Source organism: Ursus arctos, unplaced genomic scaffold, assembly GCF_023065955.2.
Source record: "Ursus arctos isolate Adak ecotype North America unplaced genomic scaffold, UrsArc2.0 scaffold_1, whole genome shotgun sequence".
NCBI lineage: Eukaryota > Metazoa > Chordata > Mammalia > Carnivora > Ursidae > Ursus > Ursus arctos.
The window spans coordinates 71,665,904-71,692,522 of record NW_026622763.1 but is presented as its reverse complement, the minus strand read 5'-3'; the positions used below and the strand labels follow the sequence as shown (position 1 = coordinate 71,692,522).

At 37.4% G+C, this 26,619-nt stretch overlaps 1 protein-coding gene across 1 annotated transcript in view; it reads left to right on the top strand.

Annotated features, from left to right (window-relative positions):
* Nucleotides 1-26,619, top strand: part of DNAH7 (dynein axonemal heavy chain 7) — a 255,447-nt gene that overhangs the window by 87,844 nt on the left and 140,984 nt on the right. The window contains exons 25-33 of the mRNA XM_057316048.1: nt 5,934-6,102; nt 8,220-8,322; nt 8,443-8,570; nt 12,803-13,015; nt 14,655-14,753; nt 18,665-18,913; nt 21,894-22,043; nt 24,209-24,391; nt 24,746-24,922. Coding sequence (XP_057172031.1) covers nt 5,934-6,102; nt 8,220-8,322; nt 8,443-8,570; nt 12,803-13,015; nt 14,655-14,753; nt 18,665-18,913; nt 21,894-22,043; nt 24,209-24,391; nt 24,746-24,922 — 1,471 coding nt within the window. The remainder of the gene's footprint in view (nt 1-5,933; nt 6,103-8,219; nt 8,323-8,442; nt 8,571-12,802; nt 13,016-14,654; nt 14,754-18,664; nt 18,914-21,893; nt 22,044-24,208; nt 24,392-24,745; nt 24,923-26,619) is intronic.

Sequence of the window (26,619 nt, the reverse complement as noted above, 5' to 3'; positions counted from 1 at the left end):
CCCTTCTCTCCCAGCTCGAGCTTCACACAACTCAAGGCCTGCATTTGGGGAGGCAAATGTGGTCAATTTTTTGTCAATATTATCCCTGTCCTTTGCATTCATCCCTCCATAGCTCACCTGTGGCTCCTCCAGCCTTGGGGGTTAATGGAAGAGGGGAGAAGGAAAGGGAGAGGTGGGTTCACATGTGACAAGTGCCTTGTGTGGCAACTATCTCTTGGCTGTTTAGTGTCCTCAATGAGGACACAAGCCTAGATGTGCCAGATCTCCCATGGGATATTTATGTGGGTTCTTTGGAAACCCTCCCCAGCCCCCCCACCCCCAGTCACCTGTGGAAAATGCCTTCTCTGGCTGGCTGTTGGTGACTTTTGCTTCAGCCTCTGTCTGAGGTCACCCACACATGGATGCTCACCTTGGTGTCTTCTCTGATGCTCAGGCACAGAGTCACACTCGACGTGACTCAGCTCTAGCTCCTTCCGGTGGGATCTAGATCTGGTCAGATGATAAACATACATTTATTTTGCCAGTAGTATGAGTACCTCTCTCTCACTGTCACTGTTTTCCATTCCATCAGGAATGGCTACGGGCATTCTCTTGACTTTAAGTACTTTAAGCTGTGATTGAATTCCCAATTCCTGTGTTACGAAAACCCCAGGAGTCAGACAGTGTGCCAAGCTTTCTGAATAGTTCTCTAAAGCCCCTCAGGTAGCTTGGGAGTGGGGCAAGTGCTTTCTTCTCTAGAGAGGGATGGGAAATAACACACTAAGAGCTCTTTCCAAAAATCTTTACTCTCGACCTCTCCTTTACAAGCTTCCCCAGCCAATTTCTATGTGCCCTGGTGCTAGGTGACCAATTTTACTATTTGTAAGATACGATGATCTGGCATAGATTGCTCTATTTATATTCTGTTACATGTTTTTTTTTTTACATCTAATATATATATATATATTTACATCTAATTTACATCTAATATATATATTATATATAATATATATAATATATAAATATATTAGATGTATATATAATATATATATATATATATACATTTACCAAAAATTTTATCATTGTCTTAACTCACCATTGCTTCTTCCTTTGCCTTCTTTCTGGTTTCAGTTTTCTTCTTACTAGGTAACATCCTTTAGTAATTGTTTCAGTGAGGTTCTACAAGTAGTGAGCTCCAGCAGTCTTTGTCTAAAAATGCCTTTTTAAACAAAATTTGGTCTTCATTTAATTATTAAATGATAGGATAGCTGGGTATACAACAGTAAGTGAACCATAATTTCCCCTCAGCTCTCCAAAGATATTATTCTCCCAGCATTCATTGCCACTGCTGAGTTATTATGTTTCCTTTGTAGGTACTTTTTTTCTATCATGGTTTTTAAGATTTTATTGTTGATGTTCACTGTAATGCTACTCTATGTGGGTGAGTTTTTATCCCCTTTGAGAGTTTTCAGTTCATATCTTTCTTTAATTCTGGCAAATTCTCAGTCATTATTTATTTAGTTGTTTGTTTGTTTGTTTGTTGGGGGAAGGGAAAGGAGGGGAGGGGCAGAGGGTGATGGAGAGAGAGAATCTTTTTTTTAATATTTTTATTCATTCAAAATAATAAACCCATTACATGTTTATATGGAAAACCTATATTTTTGTGTGAAAAAAACTGTACTTTCTAAAACAAAATGAAATTCATGGCAAAAATTGCATTGTTTTACATTGCTGTACATCTCTTTAGTGTCTGGCTTAATGGACGAGAGCCGACTTCTTATATCTGCTTCTGCATTCGATGTGCTTCAATCTGTTGCTCTGGTTGTAAGATACAAAGAAAATCTTCATACAGACCTGTAGTTGGAAAATGGAGTGTAATAGACTTTCAGATACTGAGAATTTTTCTTCTTTGACACCAGGCCAAAGCTCAAAAGTAGTAGTTTTTAAAAGCTAGTTGCAACGTACTATCTGAGATTTTATCAATGAATTTTTTGTGTACTTTTATGTTAAAATCCATTGGTTATCTTGCACTTTTTGAGTGGCTCTTTTACCTACTGGCAATCGGGGAAATATTCCTTCGTTGAATTATACAGAATTTCCAAATACTGACATTTCATACAATATCAAAAAAATCACATTCCATTAATTTTACCACTGATCTCATCTAAAAAGTCTTTGACAAGTACAAGTTTTTGAAATTTAAAAATTCTCATTTTCACCTGAAAGCTTGAATTTTATCACTGGCAATGGTGACAGACTCACTTTGTTCAATTTCAAGAAAATGTCCACTAAACACTCAGGTATGAATAACTACAGTTTAATCGTCAGTTGTTTTTTCAAGTAAAAACGATGATCCATGCATCTGGGTCAGCTCTAACACACTAGTGCATTTTCTTAAGACAGTCATTGTACTACGGTATCCAGCAGCAAGGCTCCACGGATACTTGGCATTTCATCACTCAGAATATTAAAGAGACTTTTATTAGAGAGTTGAGATTTAATAAAAATTAATAATTTTTAGTGCTTCATCCAAGACATTCTTAAGTGAAATGGCTTTTTTTTTTTTAAACCACAAGCAAAGAGCAGGAAAGAAGTCACGACTACCACCACTAGTGGAGTCTGGTGCCACTCACTGCCTTGATTCATGTTATGACGCCAGCAATTTTCTCTGCCATTGCTTCTGCACCAATCATGCAAATGGAAATGAAGTTGTTCTAGGATGAGCCATGAGAGTCAAAAGAGTTATTCACCCCTTGGATATTTATCACTACTTGTGTTCACTGCTAAGCATTCACATAAAAGAAAATTCTTGGAGGTGTAGTTGGTGCGGACACAGGTTGAGCCACGTCTGTAAATCTGCTCATTTGTAAGGCAAAAGCACGAGTCCACAAACAAGATATGAACTCCGTCATCATATTTGTAGCTAGATCTTTAATTCGACGAGTCATGGTAACACACGAAGTGGCCCTGCCTTGGATTTTACTGACTTTTCATCCAGTGGGCATTCGGCAATGTCTGCTGCTCAAGACTTTGTTAGTCTCTTGGCTATTGGGTGGGCTTTTCCAGCCAAAGCAATGTCGTAACTTATCCTGTAAGATTCAGTGACTTTTTCATTTCTAGGCTAGAAAACTGGAACAAATTCAGGCTTTTAAAGACCTCACGGTGTGTACACTTAAAATATTCAATTCCTTTTTAAGTTCTGAATGATTGGTCTTGACGTGATGTTGCAACTTAACTGGCGCTATAACACTACACAAATGTGTTCCGTTGCCTCAGACACGATAAAGTACACTGTTAACATCTATAAAGCTGAGGAGAAGATAGTTTTCCTTAAAACATCTCTTTTAATAACTCTTCGTTTCTTATTTACAGTTTTGCCTAGATTCTTCAGATTCCTCCCATTCGCTCGTTGATGTATTCATTTCAGTAAACAGAGACTGCAAATCTTCTAATCTCCCTTTTTAAAGCCAACAATCCATCCTGCTCCGTGTCCCTCTCGTTCAGTGTGGGTAGGGGGGTCCGAGCGCTGGACATGGCGCCGGTATCTCAGGGAAGGGAACCGAGAAGCTTGGAGGAAGGGAGGGAAGGGAAGGCGCGGAGCACGGCCGGGCGGGGCTTCTCACAGCAGGGACACCCGCCGCGTGGGCCCCGGCCGGCCGGGGGTGCGGGGAGGCCGGGCAGCTGCTCACGCCAGCCCGGGGATGCGCCGCTTGGGCTAGGCCGCCCCGGCTCTGAGCGGCTCCGGACCGCACCCCACCCCCACCCCCAGCTGGGCTGTGCCGCCTTTCGGCCAGGCCGCGCAGCTCTGCCTACTCTCTGACCCCGCCAGCCGGTGCCTGCCTCACTCCTCCCCTGCCTTCAGTGGCTCTGCTCTGCGGCCGGCACACAGGCAGCCGCTGCCGGACCTGAGAGAGAGAATCTTTTTTTTTTTTTTTAAAGATTTTATTTATTTATTTGACAGAGAGAGAGACAGCCAGCGAGAGAGGGAACACAAGCAGGGGCAGTGGGAGAGGAAGAAGCAGGCTTATAGCGGAGGAGCCTGATGTGGGGCTCGATCCCATAATGCTGGGATCACGCCCTGAGCTGAAGGCAGACGCTTAACCGCTGTGCCACCCAGGCACCCCCGAGAGAGAGAGAGAGAGAGAGAGAGAGAGAGAGAGAATCTTAAGCAGGCTCTATGTCCAGCATCAAGATCCTGAGATCATGACCCAAGTTGAAACCAAGAGTCAGATGCTTAACCTATAGAGCCGCATGCCAATGCCCCACAGCCATTGCTTTTTAAATTTTGTCCTTTTCCCATTCTCTTCCTCTTTTTTCTTTGTCTCTCAACTTTTCTTATGTTCCATCTTGGTATCTTCCTGCGTAATTACCTCATATTTTTCTTGTAGTGCATAATTCTGTTTCTTCGTGTTTACTCTGCCATTTAATCTGGTAACTTTTTAAAAAGTCCAATAACTATATTTTTCACTGCTAGATTTCAAGTTTTCTCTTTTATGAAATTGACTTTTTCTCAGAATTTTCTTATGTCTTTCTTTTTTAAAGATTTATTTATTTATTTTAGAGAAGGAGAGACTTGGGGGGTAGGGACTGAGGGACAGAGAGAAACTCAAGCACGTTCTGCACTAAGTGCAGAGCCTGACGTGGGGCTTGATCTCACAACCCTGAGATCACAGCTGAGCTGAAATCAAGAGTCGGAGGCTTAACCAACTGTACCACCCAGGTGTCCCTGTCTATTGCTTTTTATTTAGAATCTCATTTAAAAAACCACCAGGATACCAAAGAGTACCGTGTATATAGTAATTCCCCTGCACTTTTGTCCATCTGCCGCTGCAAGTCTGACTCTTAACTTTGATCTCTCTCTCTCTCTCTGGTTTTAATTATGAGCTCATTTTAGTAGGGGTTGTTTCCCCATGCAGTCTTACATTTTCTCAGCTGTGGAGGTGGCCCATGTGGAGCAGTTTCACATTTATCTCTTAAAAGGGATCTTAGGGTTTCAGTGTTAATTTCTCGGTTTGGGTTCATGTGACCATGGATAATGGAAACTTGGACCCTACCCTCATGAAGGCTTTCCACTGGGTGCTGCAATGAAGGGTAAGCTTCCTATCCCCTCTGTAGTTAATCTTTCTTTGTCTTTCTCAAGTAGGTTGCTAGAGTAATTTTAGTTTCCATTTAGAGATGTCGGCTTTTCAAGGCTTCTCGGTTTGTATAGGTGAATTCACTCCAGCTCTTCACCTTACTCGGTATGAGAATTTTTCTGCTTCGGGGCACTTTTGTGGTGCAGTTGGTTAAGCATCCAACTCTTGGGTTTGGTTCAGGTCACCATCGCGGGGTCATGAGATTGAGCCTTGCATCAGGCTCCAAGCTCAGCATGGAGTCTGCTTAAGACTTTCTGTCTCCCTCTGCTCTCTGCCTCCCCTTGCTAGATCTCTCTCTCAAATAAATCTGAAAAAAAAAAAAAAAATCTGTTTCTATGTGGTTGCAAATACACTTGTGTTTGTATGCAGATCCCAAAACAATATGCACTTCTATAGCTTTAGCACCTAATTACTGACAGCTTTGCATTCCCTCTTCATTGGTGACTTCCTTTTCACTCTTTCAAAATGGCTCTGTATTTCAAAAGTCACTATTTGGTGTTTTTATGTAGCATTTCCGAATGCTCGCGGTTATGGGGGGTTGGGTGGTTTGGCATCAGCTGCGTTCTCCATATTGACCAGAGTCAGCATTGAATTTCAAGTGTGTTTGTTCTGATTCTGTCATACGTAATCAGCTCTTCAGAAGTGAAGTATAATAATAGATAAAGTAATGCACAGTCAGATTTTCGGAGGTTCTTGGGAAGGAAGAAATTACTGAAGAGGAAGTGGAAAATTTGTCTCTCGGTTTAAACTTTCCTCTTTTCATAATATGTATTAAAAATGACATTATTCTACAAATATTGCTTATTTCTTCTATTTCAGAACCTTGTTTGGAGCCCTTCACCTGCACCTTGGAGGTGCACCTGAAGGGCCAGCTGGCACTGGAAAGACTGAAACTACCAAAGATTTAGCAAAAGCAGTGGCCAAACAATGTGTTGTTTTCAATTGCTCTGATGGGTTGGATTATCTGGCTTTAGGAAAATTCTTTAAGGTTTGAATTGACTCATTTCTTTACAAAATAACTGCTCAGAGAGGAAGGTTATTCATAATGAAACGTAATTTAATGCAAGTAAAAGACTTACTGTAGTTTAAGCAAAATTAAAGCACTTTCTCCATTCTCCAGAGAAGTAGGGTTATTTTAAAAGCTTGCTTGAGGAGCTCTACCTGTGTCTCCAGTCCCTGCTGTAATGAGGCAGGATGACTGAGAGGAATGAGGGCTGTGCCTTCAGTATACTGGGGCAGCTAAAAATTTGAGAACCACTACATCATGTAAAGACTGTGGGGAATCTAGAGTCTTTAACCTGGAGCTCTTGTTATTAACCAGTTATGATTCAGTAATTTACTTTCATAGATACACTCTAGTTCATCTTTTCTTGCGAACTTAAAATCTTTGTTTTTTTCTTATACTGAGTCAGAGTCCCACTCTTAGGAGTCTGCGAGATTGCAAAAGGGGGAATTAAAAATGTAACATTCCTGTCTATAAACCTATGAACGTCTGGTCATTTTAGCACTTTGTTGCTACAGGCTGTTATTCTTTAAAATGTTAGCTGGAACAGTCGAACACAGAATTATCCATTTGGGATGATAGGTTCTGTTTATTTGTTTATGTCTTTTTTTCTGTAAGGATTCTGTAATTATTTTTCCAAAATTTCTTTAGAGAAGTTAACCTTTAAAAAGAAAACCAAACTAACAGAAAAGAATATTCTAATCCTACCTTAGACAGTAGACTGTTCCTGGTTGATATATGGCAAGGTCATTTTATAAGAAGTCTCTACATTTGTGATGCTGAAACAAATAGGATAAGATTTTTTAAAGTCAAAATTATAATAAATAACATCAAGAAAACATTTGAATGACCAATTACCATTTTAATCATACTCTGTAATGACATACAACCTTGTAATGATTTTTTAAGAAAGCGATAGTAAGTGTAAAAGAGGCTCTGTGAAGTTTAATTTGAGTAGCCATTATATTCCTAAACATTTTAAGAAAAATCTGGTATGTACTACTCAATTTTTGAATATATATAATGATATCCTTAATTCCTTGATACAGATTCACATACTTTTGGTATTAAAGTTGTTTACTGATAAGTATTTATTGGTTATATAGATATTTTGTGTTAGGATCATGCTGAATAATAGAGGTACAGAATAAAAAAGACAAGGGCCTTACTATTAAGGACCTCACAATCCTTATAACTATTGAATATGTGACTTCATAAGTATTTTTTGTTCTCTGTGGTTTCTAATCCTCTTATTATATGTAGAGATCAAAGTCATAGTCTTCTCTAATGAAATTGTACTATTCTTGGAAATGGACAGAGTTCACATTTAATCCAGTGTGGTTCAGTAGATGGAACTGTGTACAAATTCAAAGTCAGCCACTATTAGCTCTGTGGCCTTGTACTAATTACTTAACATCTTGTATGACATAGTCTTTGTTTCTTTGCATAAAAGATACATGCATCATGCCTGAAACATACCTGCTACTCATGAAACACACACACACACACTCTACAGAATATGCATTCAATAAATGTCAACTTGATTTTTTTTTTTTAAGTAAATTTGAATTTGGACTGAGCTACTCAAGCTTGGTGGTCCACTTTTCTCTGATGCCCAAACAGCACGTATTTGTGAGGTTGCTGTGGGTTAGAAGTGCAAACTAGCACCTCAAACTATGTAAGTTGGCTGTTAAGGTGCTCAGACCACAAAGTAGTCTCATTAGTGACAGAAGTCATCTTATTTAGAGAATTATTGCCATCTAGTCTATGGAGTTCATATAGAAAAAGCAAGCAAAATCAACTCATACATAAAAAAGTAAGAAAGTCTTTGAGATTACAGGTATACATCTAAATGCCAAAAGATACACAGAAAGTAAAAAGCTATCGATCAAATGGACAATTTTCCAATTGATCAAGCTCCTTATTCGTGTAGAATAATGAATTTCTAATAAAAAATAATATGCTGTCTTTAAAAATAAAGGTGGATAAGCAATTTCCTTGATAGGATATTAAATCCTTGAAAATATCAGGTGAAAATGCAGCATTTCAATGCAATATTTAATCAGATAAAATTGAAAATTTTCATTACTCTTTTCTCCCAGGGACTGTTATCTTGTGGAGCCTGGGCTTGCTTTGATGAGTTTAACAGAATTGATTTGGAAGTACTGTCTGTGGTTGCTCAACAAATTCTTACTATCCAAAGAGGTAATGGACTGGTTTGTCTTTGCATTATGTCAAAACAGTAGAAATATGGGAGAGAATGGATGGCACAAGTTGCATTTAAATGTGAAATTGCTAAGTCATTTCATGCTTGATGACCCACAGGTATTAATGCGGGTGTTGATACACTAGTGTTTGAAGGAACCGAGTTAAAACTTGACCCCACATGTGCTGTGTTTATAACTATGAACCCTGGATATGCCGGGCGCTCGGAACTGCCAGATAATCTGAAGGTACAGAAGGGGCAATTCGATCATCTATTTCATTTCCGTAGTTTACTAGGTTAATATGGAAAAAGAAAGAACATGCTCTCCTTGAATTTTATGGAAAATATTTGTTTTTTGGACATTGTATTTTAGAAAACTGTTTTAGAAAATAATTTAAAAAGCTTTGAGTTCCTTCAGAAAATGAATGCGCAAACCGGATGCAACTTCCAAACTGACATTTAAAAACTGATAATTATAGAAAATTAGAAAATATAGGAAATACTAAAAAAGATAACCATTCTTTGCTTACTATATTGTATCCTGCAATTTAAAATATCTTTTAAAAGTCAAATTTTAAATGGTAGAACCTGGCCGTTGTGTATGCTGGGTTGTTTTTTTCAGTTTAATACTATAACATGAGCATTTTTCTTTCTTTATAAACATAATTCAAACTGTAAATAAATTTACTGAACTGCATGTTACTGTTGGACACTTAGGTTGCTTTTAGTTTTCCTTCGTTATAAATCATATTGCAATGGGCAGTTTTTCCTTAAGGCTTTTGTCTATTTAAAAATATTTCTTTAAGTATGGTCATAGGACCAAGAGCTGTGTTGCAAATTTCCTCCCAACTGAGGTTGAAATAATTCACAGCCCACATCAATTCTCAATTGTCATTTATACCAACACTAATTTTTTTTTCCTGGTTAAAAGAGCAGAACGCTTTGCTAATTGAATAGGCTTAAAAAAACAAAAACTTGGTTATGAGAGAAATAGGACATTTCCTCATATCTTAGGCATTTTATATCCTTTTCTGATAAATTGCATTTATGGCTAGAGCAGAAAGAACAATGTTGAATAATGCAGTGGTAATTGCAGATACAAAACCAAGTCTTCTGACTCTACGCCCTACATTCCTTTCTGCTATTCACATACTGAGACCGACCGCTTCTTAGACTAGTTGAGGAATTTTTCTTTTCCACTGAAAGAGACTTTTGATTCAACTAATTGCTACGAAGTATTTTGGTATTTCCATTCCATGCACTTTTATATACTAGATGAGATGTTTTAATACTTTCCCTTAGTGAAGGAAGGTATGATTAAAAAATAAAAACTGGTAAATCCTCTTTTATCTAAGAAGCATTTTGCAACTTTTCATTGTGATTTATGTTTGGAGAGCTCTTTTTGTAGCAGTTCTTTTGTTCGCCCATGTTTTTCTTTCCTTCAGTAGGATCAATCTGAATACATAGTATCTGTAAAGGCGAAAATCTGTGAATAGCTAATCGTAAAAAGCTGGGACTATTATTAGCTCAGTCTGTTAATGCCCTCTGCAGACTGTGCCACAGTTCTCTGTGCTGTGCGTGTTGAAACAGTGTCTAAATATCTACCTTGTGGTTCTGTGGGTGACGCATTTTCCTTCTACTTCAGGCCAAAACTGCTCTCAAATTCTGATAGTTTTGTTGTTCTTCCTACTGTGCAGTCTTCTTGGTTAGAACTGCTACAGAACAACTGTTTTCAAGCATATATGGAAATACCTAACAATTCTGAAAAAAATATCTTAGTCTGAAAAGAAAGAAATAGATCTGCCTTAAAAAACAAAAAAACAAAAAAAACTTACTGAGGTCCAGAGAATGTCTTCAGAGTCATCCTTGAGGCTTCCCTTTTCGTCCCCCAGTGATTCAGCCAGTCACCAAAACCAGGGATCCTATTATACAAAAGCCTTATAATTCTTGCTGCTCTTGCTTAGTCCCACTGCCACACCTTCCTTCCATCCCTCTTCATTCTTCCCCTGCGGGTCTTACTGCAAAAGCTCACTTGTCACCAATCTCTTCTCCAGTAAAATTCACTAAAATAAATTCCCCATTATAATTCTACCAGTGTCTTCAGAAGAAATCTAATCCTATAATTTCCAGACTTAAAAAGCTATTGGGTTTTGTTGTTGTCGTTTTTGTCTACACAAAAAATTTCAAAGTTCTTGTCCTGATCTACAAGAACTTTGGAATTAGGACCCAACTGCATCTACCATCCCCCCTACATCTATGTCATCATGCAGATAGAGTCCCATTTCGACATCCTGTACGTCTAGATAAGATCTGCATAGTGGAGCAATATCTTAAGCACATCGCTACATTAGAGAAGCTCTTTTTAAATATTAAAGCTATTCTGAAGAACCAATATTCAATCGACATTTCAGAATAGTTAGACGTTAGAAGCCATGGTAAAATGGGCATATTCTAGATCTTCTAATGTCACAAAGCCAATAACCTGATGCCTAGCTTTCCAGAAGGATGATGCTCATGTTGATTACGTGTATCAGAATTTATTCAAACCCTGGTATGATACCTGGAGCTAGACTCTTCTTTTATATTCAAGAAAGTATGTGATTGGTTAAGCCAGAATTGAACTTAAATTTTTTTTAAGAGCACTAAATTACCTTTATTGCTATTACTAACAAATTATTTCTGACACATTCCAAATCAAACCATATCGTATCAGTATTTCTCACAAACTGTTTGAGAACCACTGAATTAGAATATTCTAATTTGGATCAGGACACTTTTCTCTGTGATAAATAGAAATCGATATTGAATCTTCGGTGGAGGATTCCTAGTAGGTGGGACATCATGAGAGGCCCTTGAAACTTCTTTACCATGCTCTATTTTTTGTTTTCTTGGCCACTGGTCTGTCTGTTCCATGGTGTTCCACGGCCATATTGGTAGTAGGGCTGAGAGTATGTGAATAGGAATTTGTGAAATATCTGATGTGGTTAGAGGGTAGCCTACACCACACAGACCTGGATGTTCACCCGAAACTAATAGCTATTGATACTATTGTAGAAAGACCGGACCACCCAAACCTAGCCATGGACCCACTGACTGATTGGTTCATTCATTCTTTCTTTTATTTGTGAAAAGAAATAGTTGTTGAGAACCTACCCTTTTAAAGAGGTACCATCTATATGGTAATTCTCTTGTATTCTCTTTTCCTCAAGTATGTAGTGGTTTAGAGCACTTGCTCAAGCTTCTTTATTCCCAGTTATTTGCTCAAGCTATATATATTTAACACTTTATTCTTTCTTTAATGGTAACTTTATGGATAAAATAGCAGTACTAAGGCCTCTAGTTAGTAATTAACATAACACATTGCAAGGATCTTGCTCGATGCCAATCTTTTGTTTGTTCTCAACCTGGAACAGTCATAACAGATCACTTAAGCAAGATGTCTTATTTCCTATCTGCCTTGTGCTTCAGGTAATTCAATGAATTGCCAGAAGATATTTATAAACTATCAGAATAAAATCACCATTTTTCTAGGGGCACCTGGCTGACTCAGTCTGTACAGAGTGTGACTCTGAATCTTGGGGTTGTGAGTTCAAGTCCCATATTAGGCATGGGGCCTACTTTTAAAAAATTGCCATTTTTCTAGAATGTTGTTTTTTCTCTTTCATACGCAAGGGTGTTGGCTTAATGTATGAGCTATTGAAGTAGGTCCTGACACAAACTAACATTCTAAACTTAAATTTTCTTATTTATTCTTTAAAATCTGTTTAGTTTTCTATTTAGTCAGCATGACATGACATTTATTTGTCCCACAACATTTAAAAATACCATGAAAAAAATATCTTTACAATTTGGAAAATTGATTTATCTCTAATAATAATTATCTGTGACTTATTTCTGGTTTTTATTTCTTCATTATGCTTGATGAAAGACTGACATGGTGACTGCAGACTCAAAAAAGTTAAAAATATCTCAAAATACCTTATTTACCTAACATAGCCTTGTGATTAGGAGTTGTCTGATTAGCTCACAGCATACAATTAGATTCCCAGAGAGCCTCACTTGGAGCCTGGTCTCCCAATACCATGCACTTTCTCACCAGCCCAGAGGAAAATCCCAGCTTTTGGACATCCCAGCAGACTTGGATATATTTTCCCTATAACCTGTCGTTTCCCAAGAAAAATAGAACATAACTGATACTTAGCATGTGAATTAATAATTCACCCAAAATCAAAGTATCATGAACATTTGTGAGTGTTCTTAAAGCATAATTTAAGAAAAAATATTTATACAGAAGTTAATGATATTTATTATATAATAAGAAACCTGTTTTTAAAATTAAGTCTTTTTATCTATATAATTCAGACATTGTAACTGAACATTATTGCAGAAAAGCTATACAGTCATAACACGTTAGGAGATGCAAGGTAGGGTTGTCTTTACAATAGTCTTTTCAAAAATACCTTTTCTGCACTCCTGCAGGCTCTCTTTCGGACAGTAGCAATGATGGTGCCTGACTATGCCATGATTGCTGAAATAGTCCTGTACTCTTGTGGGTTTGTCACGGCTCGGCCACTGTCAGTAAAAATTGTGGCTACCTACCGCTTGTGTTCAGAGCAATTGTCCTCACAACATCACTATGACTACGGCATGAGGGCTGTGAAGTCCGTGCTTACCGCTGCTGGGAATCTGAAGGTAGAGAACTCAAGTCATTTCTTACTCATGAATTTTCTGTTTGCAAATCTCAGGACCCTTTGTCTTCACAGAGTTCCAATAACTGGTTGGTTTCATCAACTGAAAAAAATCCAGCTATTGTACTAGAATAGTTGATCATTTGCACATAAGAAAAAGAAAATTTTATGATTTGTAAAAACTTAGACAAAATTCCGATTGGTTTGAGTTCTGTTCCATAATTTTAAGTGTATGAAAATAGGTACTACCAAGGAATAAAATTCCTCGCTGCTGAGAAACATTCTGATGGCTTTCAGTCTATATAAACATGTATAGCTTTAAAGGAAATAATGTATAACTAATAAATATATACAAATATGCCAAAACATTATCAATTAATGTAATTATATAATTACAGCTTATTGTAGACTAGCCATTATAGATTTGCAATATAATTTTGTATTTTAAAATGGTATAAATCATAAGTATATATATGGAAAAATCCAAATATTTTAAGACTTGTGTAACTTTTCATTGAAAGTATTTTGTGGAGGCGTGAACTGTAACTATTCTTTATGAAACAAAGCAAGGTAGGCTATACTTAATAGCAAAATGCAAAATGTGACCTTGGAGTTTATAAAATTTTCACGTTCATGTTTTGTAGAAGATAAAGATTTTAAAATATATTCTACATGATTAAGAACGATGGTATGCATTTTTATCATCTGTAATAAATGTTACTGAGAATTCTGATATATAGTGGTGATATTCTGTTTCACATTAGCCTAAAATAACTGCACGTCATTTTTTTTTTTTTTTGCAATAAACAAATGCAACTAGAAGTAACAATTTGTATTAACCTGGTGTGTCAGGATTACACTGTGGTCAGATAATGGGGAAGATAATGCATTGTCTACTGTATGCTATCGCTGACATCTTGACTGTGGAATTGAGCTATTAAAGTTATACAGCAAATGAATCCTTTCATTCTTTGTCAAAAGCTAATTTAGAATTGTTGAATGTGTTGGCTTGAATATTTTGAAGTTTGTTTTTATTATATCAAGAAACAACTTAAACATTTGCTTTAAAATAGTAGCTTCTCGAGTAACGAAACAGACTTTGACAGCTCATAATTTAGGTGTGGTTAGATTGATCCAAAGACAAAGTCCATATGAGCAGGATTGGCTTTGGCATTGGGTGCTCTGACCTTGACTGCTGGGCATCCCTGACTTTGTAAGGGTATAGCCAGTTAAGTTGGAACGTGGACTCTATTAGGCAGAAAGATTCTAGAGGAAAGGAGGAGGGTTCTGGAAAATTAAATGCATGGTGGTAGGAGAAACTTTGGAGTGAGACGTTGAATAAAGTATTGAAGTTGGGAGAAAAAATTTGGGGTTTCTATTTTTGTGAACTCTGGTATGGGCCTGAGGAACAGGTTTGGAGTACAACCAGGTGTTTAGTAAACTTTGGGGTTACCACAAGTTTTTTGGAATTTTTTCAACCTCTAAACTTAATAGCAATCCAATTAAATGAAAATAAACGAGAACAATTTCCTGTGGGTTTAAATTGTCTTTGGGGCTGGGCGTGTATGTGTGTGCGCACACGTGAACATGTAGAAGGTGCACTTAGTGGATGGAGATAGCATCATGAGTATGTTTTCTTTTAGCTGAAATATCCAAATGAAAATGAAGAAATTTTGCTGCTGAGATCTATTATTGATGTAAATCTGCCAAAATTTTTGTCCCATGATTTACCACTCTTTGAGGTAAGGATATTTATTATTTTGGTGTATCAGAATTTTTATAATAATGTATTTATCAAATGTCCAAGTTTGCGACTCCCTACGAGAAACTTCTACTGAAAATAATGATATGGCACAGAGAAACATAGATCATTCCATGTTTTACTTGAAGTGTGTTTGGCCCTATTGCTTCAGATGACTTTCAAAAAGTTGGGATTTTTAAATAGTGCTTTTTTTTTTAACTGTGCAATGTAAATAAGCACACAAAAATTACAAAATACGTGTGCTGATAAGTAGCACTAGAATGTAGGCTCCATGAAGGAAAATAATGGGTCTAGCACACCACTGAATCCTTTGCATAGAAAGGTACTTTGCAAATATTTGTTAAATTAGTAATTGAAGAAATTTTTTAAAAAGCTTAATTTCTTGAGATGCCTGGGTGGCTCAGTCAGTTAAGCATCTGCCTTTGGCTCAGGTCATAATCCTAGGGTCCTAGAATCGAGTTCCACATCAGGCTCCTTGTTCAGTGGGAGTCTGCTTCTCCCTCTGCCTGCTGCTCTCCCTTCTTGTGCTCTCTCTCTTTCTCTGACAAATAAATAAAATCTTTAAAAAATATATAAAATAATAGAAAGCTTAATTTATTTAAAATAATAGCTTTTATGAAATTGATGTTTTTCAGGATGATTTAAAGGAAGAACTAAGTTTAATAATCTTGTTATATTTAAGATTAGGCCATTATTAATTGAGAAGAAGTCATAGAATAATGGTTAAGGTTTTCATATTATCATTTGATGTCATTCTTTTCCCTTTCCCTGTCTCAGGTGGAAGGAACTGGGGGGGCATGGACTCCCAGCAAGTGTTAGATGTTGCACTAGTATGTGCTGCCTTGAAGTACAGGCAGTTAGCTTCCAACGCGTAAGGACTGAAGTGGTATGAGGTTATGGGGACGGGGAGAGGCGACACTGCCACTGTGGTGTGGTCCAGTGCCATCTGCTCTCTGCAGAAACCATGTTTCATCATTTGAAAGGATCTTTCCATAGTACTTAGAGCTGGCAGTGTAAATATAGAGTGACTCTATGAGGAATAGGTTCAAATTTTCTTCCTAACATTTTTCCTCAGTTTCTTTGGTACTAGGATACTGTATAAATTCTCCAAGAGTAAAAGCTCTATTTTTATAAAGTGGAAATATACCTCACCAGATACATTCTCAAGCAGTCGTGTATTCATTCGGTGAACACTTATTGAGCAACATCTCAAAAATGGAGCATAACTGTCATTTCAAATCAGGACAATTCCTTGTTGTGAGACTGTGCCATACACTGTGGAACATCGGGCATCCTTTCTGACTCTCTACCAGACAGGAGAGAGAAGGGAACTGGTCTTGGTTGAGAACCACTGGATACCAAAGATGTTCTCGAGTGGTCTGCTTCCTTCAAGGTCAACCAAAAACAATTTGAACTGAGAGGATATGTTTGTTTATTTACCAAATACTGTGCGCTTACTATGGATCAGACACTCTTCTAAGAGCTTTGCAAATAGTAACTTATTTAATCCTCATAACGACCCAGTAGGTCAGGTGCCTATCATTATCCCTGTTTTATAGCTCATTTAACTGAGGCAAAGATAATGAATTCTTATTATGGCTGGTACATGAGTGAGTGGGGATTTCAGCCATACAGTCAGGCTGCAAAGTGCTCTTAACCACTGAGCTGCATTGCCTTTTTCTCCTCTTTACCCCAAGGAAACTTATTGCTTGGATAAACTAAGATCAGTTTCTCTATAACAGCATTTGGAGGATTAAATATAGGGGAACTTAAACTCATAATTCATCACTTCTAAAGTATAGTTCAAAGGTATGCTTTCACATGAAGCTTTTGGGAATTTTCACTTTTACCTTCAAAGTAAAAATAAGTCCTCTTTCTCACTAGGTTGCTATAATATGTATCAAATAGCCTTAACAGTTTATAAAGGTATGTTTCTTAGACCTTGCAATCAACTTTATATATTCCTATACACTAAATATAGAATCCTAATTCTTTCCAATCATACATTATATGATCTTATCAGTTTCCTAAAGCTGCCATAACAAAGTACTATCACTTGGTGGCTTAAGACAACGGAAGGGTATTCTCTCAAAGTTTTGGAGGAAAGATGTCTGAAATCAAGGCTCTAGGAAAGACTCCTTTGCCTCTTCTTAGTTTTCAGTGGCTACTGGCAATCCTTGACATTCCTTCGTGTGGGTTGGCATCAATCTGATCTCTGCCTGCATCATGACATGGCCTTCCCTGGATGCATTTGCGTTTGAATCTTCTTCTCCTTTCTGTTGTAAAGACACCAGTCATTGGATTTAAGGCCCAGTATAACCTCATCTTAATTTATCTAATTATATCTGTAAAGATCCTATTTCCAAATGAGGTTACATTTTGAGGTTTTGTATGGGCATGAATCTTTGAGGGACGCTAAGCTGATTAGAATGCTAGCCACCACAATGATTAAAATACCTTTGAACTAATTTTAGAATGTGATTGAGGTATGGATTAAAGTTCATTGTTTTTTGACAAATCCGGGCATTCTATCTTTTCATCTTTTCTCTACCAAATTGTCTTTGTGCCTTTGTTGAGAATGAGTTATTCAAATGTGCGTGGGTCTCTTTCTGGACTCCCCATTCTCTTCCATTGACATATTTGTCTATTATACTAATATGAAACTGTCTTTGTAATAAGTCTTGAAATCAGATATTTGTCTAACTTTTCAACTTAAAAGTATTGTAAAACTGTAAAATTTCTAGAAGAAAGTGGGAGAAATCTCTTATAACTTTGAGTTAGGCAAAAATTTCTTAAACACAGCACCAAAAGCACAATGCATAAAACAATAAATTGATAAAATAGAATCATCAAAATTTAAAAGTTTGCCCTTTGAAAGACACTGGTAAGAGGATAAAAGACAAGTTGCAGACTAGGAAAAAATATTTGCAAATTAGATATATGATGAAGGACTTGTATGTAGAATATTTAAAGAACAGTCAAAACTTACCACTGAGAAAACGGTAAGAGCATAAACATAAAGCAAATAAGCACATGCAAAAACATTAGTCATCAGGAAATTCACACTGAAGCCACAGTAAGATACTGTGACAAATCTATTAGTATGGATAAAATTGAAAAGACTGACCATACCAAGTATTAAAAGTGCTATACACTGCTGGAGTGAATGTAAAATAATACAACCACTTTGGAAAGCAGATAGCTTCTTAAAATATTAAACACATAACCACCATATCATCCGGGTTTTCCACTCTTCAGTATTCGGCCAAGAGAAATGAAGGCATTTATCCATACAAAGAGTTGTATATAAGTGTTCATAGCAGTTTTGTTTGCAATAGCCCCAAACTGGAAACAATGAGAGTATCTATCAACAGGGGAATGTATTTTAAATGTAATACTTGCATGCAGTGAGCTATTAATACATGTGGGATTCTCCAAATCTTTACACTGATTGAAAAGAAGTCAGACAGAAAAAAGTAGTACCCATAATGTATGACTTCATCTATGTTAAATTCTATAAAAATAGTAACAGAAAGCAAATTAGTGGTTTCCCAGTGATGAAGGTGGGAGGTGGCAAAGAGAGAAGGGGAGGAGGATTACAAAAGGTCACAAGGTGACTTCTGGGAGCGATATGTTGATTATCTTGATTGAGTTGATGACTCCACTTGTCAAATTGTCACACTTTAAAAACATACAGTTCACCGTGTGTCAGTCATCCCTCTATAAAGCAATAAAAAATACTGTTGAACTATTTCATGGTTCTATTTCCATCAATATTAAATATGAGGATGGGAAGAATTTCATCATGTTTATGTGTGTATGTACATGAGTGTGGAGAGAGGGAGAGGGTATCAGATATGTAACATAAATCCACAAATCATCTATCATCAGGGAATCACTTCAGATTTGTTTCCTGGTGTGAAATTACCAAAACCAGATTACAATGATTTGCTAGCAGCTATCAAAGACAACTGTGAATCCATGAATTTGCAAATGACCAGATTCTTTTCTGAGAAGATACTTCAAATATATGAAATGATGATTGTGCGTCACGGTTTTATGATTGTCGGAGAACCGTTTGGAGGAAAAACCAGTGCATATCGCGTCTTAGCTGGAGCACTAAATGACATATGTGAAAAGGTAAGTGTGTTATTAATGCATTAATTTATTCATAACCCGCTTTGTGCAAGATAGAATGTATAGTGATTTTAAAAGATACTTTAATGTAGCAACTGAAAATCATGGGAAAAAGTGAGTCAAAAGGAAAATACTACTGGAAACGTAATATGAAGCAATTATGAAGGTTAGCATATGAAGGATCTACCATAGGTTTGCTTGTCAACCTTTTATTTCTTTTCAAAATTTTTTTAATTTATGAAGGTAACACATGTTGTAGAAAAAAATCTGAAAACATGAAAAGCCTGGAAGTTTTCTTTTCGCACTTTCAAGAGAGTATTTTTTATTTTCTGGGTGGTTAGATTAATAATGCAAACTTCTGTGAGTGGATGCTAGTGGTATTGAAGTAAATGTGTGTTTTGTGTTACATAACACATACCTGTGCATGTAAATGCAATAAATGATTGTATTAGTCACGGCTCCTACCTTACACATCAGTTTGGTCCACTTTGACATGCTAAAGGAATGAGGCTGTTTTTAATTCTCCAGCTAATACTGTATTTCTGTCTCCTTTTTGTATTTTGAATAGTTTTTGTTTCATATGTGTCAGTGTTTGTGACCAAATGGGATTTGTGATCATTATGTCTTGATTGTGGAGTCTCACTAGCCTTGCTGCATTTTTGGGACAAAAATCTTGCTTTCATGGCAACAACTTCCTGTGACTAAGATGGTGGAGCTTTCCCATCCTTCCCGATGTAGGATGATGCGTTGCTATCCCCTGGGCGAGCACAGAGAAGAATGTGAAGACCTTGAGCTTGTTTTACTGTTTACTGTTATTATTCCACATCTTTTCTTGAGTATGGTAGTTTGTGTCCCAAGGCCTGGGGGTGGTGGGCAGAAGGCAGTGTTGGGAAGAGTTGCACTTGTGTCATATATATATAAAGAAATGATGATAAATAAGAGAACACAGGGGATTTTAGGGCAGTGAAACTATTCTGTATGATACTGTGATGATGGATATGTGCCATTACGCGTTTGGCAGAACCTGTAGAATGTACATCACAAGAGCGACCCTTAATGTAAACCATGGACTTTAGTTCATGATAATGTATCAGGGACACCTGGGCAGTGCAGTCAGTTAAGCATCTGACTCTTGGTTTCAGCTCAGGTTGTGATCTCAGAGTCATAAGGCTGAGCCCGAGTCAGGCTCCGCACTCATTGTGTAGTCTGCTTGAGATTCTCTCTCCCTCTGCCCTTCCCACTCATGCACTAGCTCTCTCTCTCTCTGTCTCTCTCAAATAAATAAATCTTAAAAAAATAATGTATTAATATCAGTTCATCATGCATAATAATATACCACCCCAATGCAAGTCTTTAATAATAGGGGAAACAGTAGGGGATTTGGGGGGGGGCAGAAGGAATATATGTGAATCTCTGTATTTTCCACTCAATTTCTCTGTAAACCTAAAGCTTCTCTAAGAAAATAACATCTATTAATTAAAAACATAAAAAGCTCATGCCCTAAAGGTGTTAACATCTTTTATGTAATTCCCACACCAGCTTTCAAGGTTCTGGTCAAAACTGACAACTTACGAATATTAACTTTTTGATTCTGTGAGAATGGAACATAGTTCCCTATATTTAGATCTTTTACTTTTCTCTCAGAGAATGTTTGGTAGCAGGAGTGAGCCAATTACAGCCCATAGGCCAGATTTGGCTCCAAACCTATTTTTCTAATGCCAGTGAGATTAGAATGGTGGTAACATTTTTTAAGGTTTATAAAACAAACAAACAAACAAAAAAACAGAAAGAAAAGAAAGAATAATGAAGAAAAATATGTGACCAACTATACGTAATCTGAAGAGCCTATAATATTTACTATCCGACCCTTTACAAAAAAAAAAATGCCAACTCTCCTTTCGTAGTTTAGGTTTATATCTCTTTCACATCATTTGCTGATTTATTACTGAGTATTTCATGAGTTAAAATACTGTTGTAAATGGATTTGTAAAATTTTATTTTTTAGTTGTTCATTGGCCCCATATAGAAAATACAACCAGTCTTTTTTCTGTTTTTTTTTATTTTTATTTTTTAAAATTTTTTTATTATGTTCAATTAGACAGCATATAGTAGATCATTAGTTTTTGATGTAGTGTTCAACCCTTCATTAGTTGCGTGTAACACCCAGTGCTCATCACAACACGGGCTCTTCTTAATACCCATTACCTGGTTACCCCATCCCCTTGTCCCCTCCCTTTGGTAACCCTCAGTTTGGTTCCGGTAGTCCAGAGTCTCTCGTGGTTTGTCTCTGTCTCTGATTTCTTCCCATTCAGTTTTCCCTCCATGTCGATGCAAATAGTGGTTATTCATCTCTTCCGATGGCTGAGTAATATTCCATTGAATGTATGAACCACATCTCCTTTATCCATTCATCTGTTGAAGGGCATCTTGGCTCCTTCCACAGTTTGGCTATTGTGGACATCGCTGCTATGAACATTGTGGTGCATGTGCCCCTTCTTATCACTACATCTGTATCTTTGGGGTAAATACCCAGTAGTGCAATGGCCGGGTTAGGGTATTTTTAACATCTGTTTTTAACATCTTGAGGAACCTCCATACTGTTCCCCAGAGTGGCTGTACCAACTTGCATTCCCACCAACAGTGTAAGAAGGTTCCCCTTTCTCTGCATCCTTGTCAACACTTGTTTCCTGTCTTGTTAATTTTTTCCATTCTAACTGGCATAAAGTGGTATCTCATTGTGATTTTTATTTGTATTTCTCTGATGGCTAGCGATGTTGAACATTTTTCATGCATCTGTTAGCCAGAAAATACAACCAGTCTTAACAAACTGACTTTGTGTGCTGGAACTTTGTAAAATGAACTCCTTGCTTCTGGTAGTTTTCTTTGTAGAGTCTAGGACTTTCTACAAATTCAATCATGTCTTTTATGAATGAAGACAATATCCTCCTAAATAAATAATGTGACTTTTTTTTTTTTCGTTAAGGGGTTAATGGAAGAGAACAAGGTTCAGATTGCTGTTTTAAACCCCAAGTCTGTCACCATGGGTCAGCTGTACGGACAGTTCGATGCCGTGTCTCACGAGTGGTCCGATGGCGTCCTCGCTGTCAGTTTCAGAGCATTTGCTGCTTCGATAGTAAGTACTAACACTTCAGCACGCACGTTCAGAAAGACTGTGATGGTTCTTTCTGATGAATTTCTGAGTTTTTTTTCCAGTCGTTTCAGACACACATTTATATTTCTAGTTCAAGATATTTATTTAAAACACAAAACTGGATGGTCCCGCAGTGTTTCTGGGAGGAACATTGTTAGCACCTACAGAGCCGCCGGAGCCCATGCTGGCGAGAGCCTTCGTCTTGGTGTGCCGAGAAGAGAGGGCTGGAGAAACAAGGACAGGGAAAAGCACTTCTGGCTCTCTTTTCTCAGGCTAAATGATACATGAAGGAGAACATTGAATGGGCTGCTGTCTCTGTCATACCCACTCGTTAAGTATGTTCCAATTCTTAGACAAGAAATTGCAGACCTTTACAAAACAAGTTCTAACACTTTTGCCTGACTGTGTTAGGAAGAGAATGGGCTGCCTGTGGAAAGCGTGAGAAGTAAGGGATGTGCCAGGTGTTGACTGCTGTGAATGGGAATGGGCACTTACCTACTCCTGGCTTATTCTGCAGAGTGGCCATTGCCCGCTTTTACAAGAAAGAGTCCACAGACCAATAAATGTCAACTTGGTTGCTATATGTTAGTGGGCTGCCCACAGAGTGTGATCAAATGGGAGACCGCTTGCTAAGACTAGTCTTAAAAGAGAAGGGGCCTAGGCTAGAGACATTTAATTTATTAAATCTTTTTTTTTTGAAGTTTCCTTTATTCTGCCTATCATATGTCCTGACTTTGGTGTTCTTTATCCACTTAAGGACCCAGCTGATCATGACTCTTTAGTCAGTGTAATAATAGAAAAATGTCAAAGCTCACCTCTGCTCTTAATGGCTGAAGGACCTCGTACAATGAGTAACATAAGAATTGGCTTTCATGGGGTGGGGATCGTGCCCAGTATCAGGCTTTACTAGTAATTTCAAGGATGAAAGTAATTGTGAGGCAGAAAACGGTGTGAGATCATTGATACAACTTCTCAGGTTCGTTCTTTTCACAGTGGATGCCCTCTGGCCCAGATTGACACATGGCATCTCTAGATAATGTATGTAGTCACATTATTTATGCAGAAATAATTATGAGACATCTCCCATTTTATCAGTTACATAACATACATTACATTTTCCAGGACATTTTGCCCCATAAATAGTCTCAGAGAGGTTAAGGAGCTAACCCAAAGTCACACAGCTGATAAGTAATAAAGCCAAATGAAAAGTGAGGTCCTTGGGACTGCAGAGCCCAGCATCTCGCTGTTACATGGCCGGGTTGCCCACAAGTGAAGATTACCAGGCATGGGAAGCCAGCAGTCAAGGGGAAGTTGATCTTGAGGTGATCCCTGAGGTATGAGCTCTTCCTTGCTTCTGGGGCATGGCCAGAGCTGTCTTTTGAGTGTGGCTGTGGGGCAGCCTGAATATATGACGGGTCCACTGTCTTGCAGATTAAAGCAGTTGGCTACAGGGCCTGAGAAGGCGTTAGGATGGATTCAAATCCCTCACCACTTCAACTTGAATTCACATTTGCTGAAAGTGAACCAAGGCATTGTCTGTGTACACACAAAAAGCAGATTCATAAGATCTGAAAAGGAGAATCAGCTTTTGCACTCTCCAATGAATACCTGGCCACTCCTTAATATTTGTTGAGCATTTACTGTAGTTCAGACAATGTGCAAATATTGTCATATTTATCATTGTGAGACTGAATCTTATATCAACCCAAGTGGGGTGTGTATGTGTGAATTCATTCAGTGGAGAGAAGAAAAAACTTGATTTAGCACCCAAGAGTAATTAACGTGTATGAACTTAATTCTACATAGAGTCAGATAATTTCATTGAAAACTCTTTTCCCTGGCAATGGTATTTTTTAATTCTTAATACTTTCTAAAACATGTTATATGTGTGTCCAGAACACTGGAAAAGATGGGATTTTGAAAAAAGATGTTATATTTCTGTCTAGTCCATGGCATATATAGGCTTCTTCAGTGACTCTCTCTCTCCCTCTCTCTCCATATACACACACATACTTTATTCAAGATGCCTTTACATTTTCATGGTGAAATTAATTTTAGGAGTTACATTTTTAAGTTTTGAAACATTATGGGGCTGTTTCCTTACCACTATTAATTTTTGCCCTTTATTAATCATATGCATAAACCAGACACCAGATAGGAAATGGTTAATTTTTGATGGACCAGTAGATGCAGTGTGGATTGAGAACATGAATACGGTACTGGATGATAACAAAAAGCTGTGTCTGATGAGTGGGGAGATTATTCAGATGTCACCACAAATGAATCTTATTTTCGAACCAATGGATTTGGAAGTTGCTTCTCCTGCTACTGTAAGTTCTCAATTTTGACATCTGCCTATAAATTTGAAATGCTATAAATGATTTTATTACTTAGTAACTTTGACTTTGAATGAAAAACAGTAGTAGAGTTCATTTTAACAGTACTCCGATTCTTTAAGAATGGGCATATCTGTTGACCTACCTCCACAAATTTAAGAGTCAGGGATTTTTTTCCTCTTTGTCTAAAACCGCTGATAAAGTCATACACAAAAATTTAGACCATGAAGTTACATGAAATTGAGATTTTTTAAAAAGAATTTTCTGAAGGTTATAAAAAACAGATGTACCAAGTCATATTTCTTACAGAAGCATTACCGTGATGGTAAACAATTATTCTTTTTCCAGGTCTCCAGATGTGGTATGATTTACATGGAGCCTCACATGTTAGGCTGGAGACCACTAATGTTGTCTTGGATAAATCTTCTACCTGCTGCGATTAATCTGATTCAGAAAGAATTTATAACAGGCTTATTTGACAGAATGGTCCCAGTTTCTGTTGAATTTATTAGAAAGCATGCGAAGGTAAGAGGGATGAGAATTTTAAGACCTGAATAAATGGGAAATCCAAATCAGCCAAATATATTCATTTTGATGTCTTTTGTTAATGTCAACTCTCGGATATTAAAATAACTGGTTTAACTAAAAACTTCTCCGATTAAAGTAAAAAGATTTTAATATATATATACTTATTTCTCCCAAAAAAATGTTAATGAGGCATCTTAGGGTTTGAAAAAAATGTATGGATACTAATCTATTCCCTCCTAAAAAAACAAAACAAAAACTTAAAGGTCCACCTAACCACATCTGGGTGAAAATATCCTAGAATGTTACCTCTCATTTCTCAGGGACTATTATATTTTAGGTTCCATTTTTATAATTTTCTGTTTTTCAAAGTTCCTAGAATAAATATGTATTATTTTATAATTAGCAAAAGGCCAATTTTTAAAATTAATTCATTTATGACATCTAAAGAATTAGATCATGGATAATCACGGAGGAACTGTCATTGCTTCAGGAAGGCTAAATGAAGAATCCAGTCTATTTAGCATGAGCGCATCTACTTGTTTCAAGATAACTGTTGTTGGCTAAAAAAACTGGGATTCAGGGAGGAAAGTCAGTCCCTGGTAGAAGACTGAAAGAAGTTCAAATCCATTTTTCTTTCTTTCGGTGTATCCTGGAGATTGGTGCAGGGGGAAATGTACGATGGGGAGAAATGACAGCATGAATGGAAATCTCCTACCTCTGAGAGTTGATGGAGTTCCAGCCAGACTCTTAAACCCCATCCAGCTGGAAACTGTAGGGAAAGTAAGCTTAATTTCTGCTCTGGGAGATGTCAGCCAAAGGTCTTTTAGGATGACTTTGGTTCTGGAACAAATATAGGGACACAGGGCTAGTATTTCTCCTGCTGTTGGAAATATAATAGAAAAGCTTAAGGCACAAGTTTGGCTCCAGGTACAGCTGAGGAAAGCGGAATTTAACTAGCATGCCAGTGGATATTACCTAAAGAGGAAAAAAAGATACGAGAGCAAAGAATAGAATCCCGGGTGCTGCTGCAATTTCAGGGAGGAGAACTTTGTAAGAAGCAAGCAGTTGGTATTACCAGAAAGCACTCAAAGGTCGGGGCAGAAAAGGATCAGCGCATGTCCCTTGGATTTGGCAGTTGAGATCATGGGGTGAAGCATGGCCCAGACACTTTCAGGGAACAGGCAAGGTAGCTCCAGGGCAGCTGGCTGAATGTGGGAGCTACTGGCCACAACAGTCGGGTACACTGCTCTTTCAAGAAGCTTGGCTGTTAAAAAATTTAAAAAACAAGCAAACATGAAATGTGTTGAAGATATGAAGTAATCATGTTTCAAAAACAGTTAAACTTGTAAAATGAGCTACAGGTCCCCCCTCAACCCCCCCCCACCCTGGTCTTGTCAGAGAATGTAAGTCTTAAACGAATAGATGAATTTGCCATATAATAACTGTCTTTTCAGTAGCCAAAGAGAAAACACACTTTTAATACAAGCTTCCAAAATGTATTTCTTCACTTTTGTACTCTCAAAGAAATTATGAATTCCTCTTAGTTACTATGTAGTAATAGTGTCTTATTTGTAGCGATGACTATTTGTATTTTAGTCTTGCATCAGTAATACTTAGTCCCATTCTTAGAAACTCCATTGTCGTGAGACAGGAATCCATCAAAATTCTAGAGGAGAACATAGGCAACAACCTCT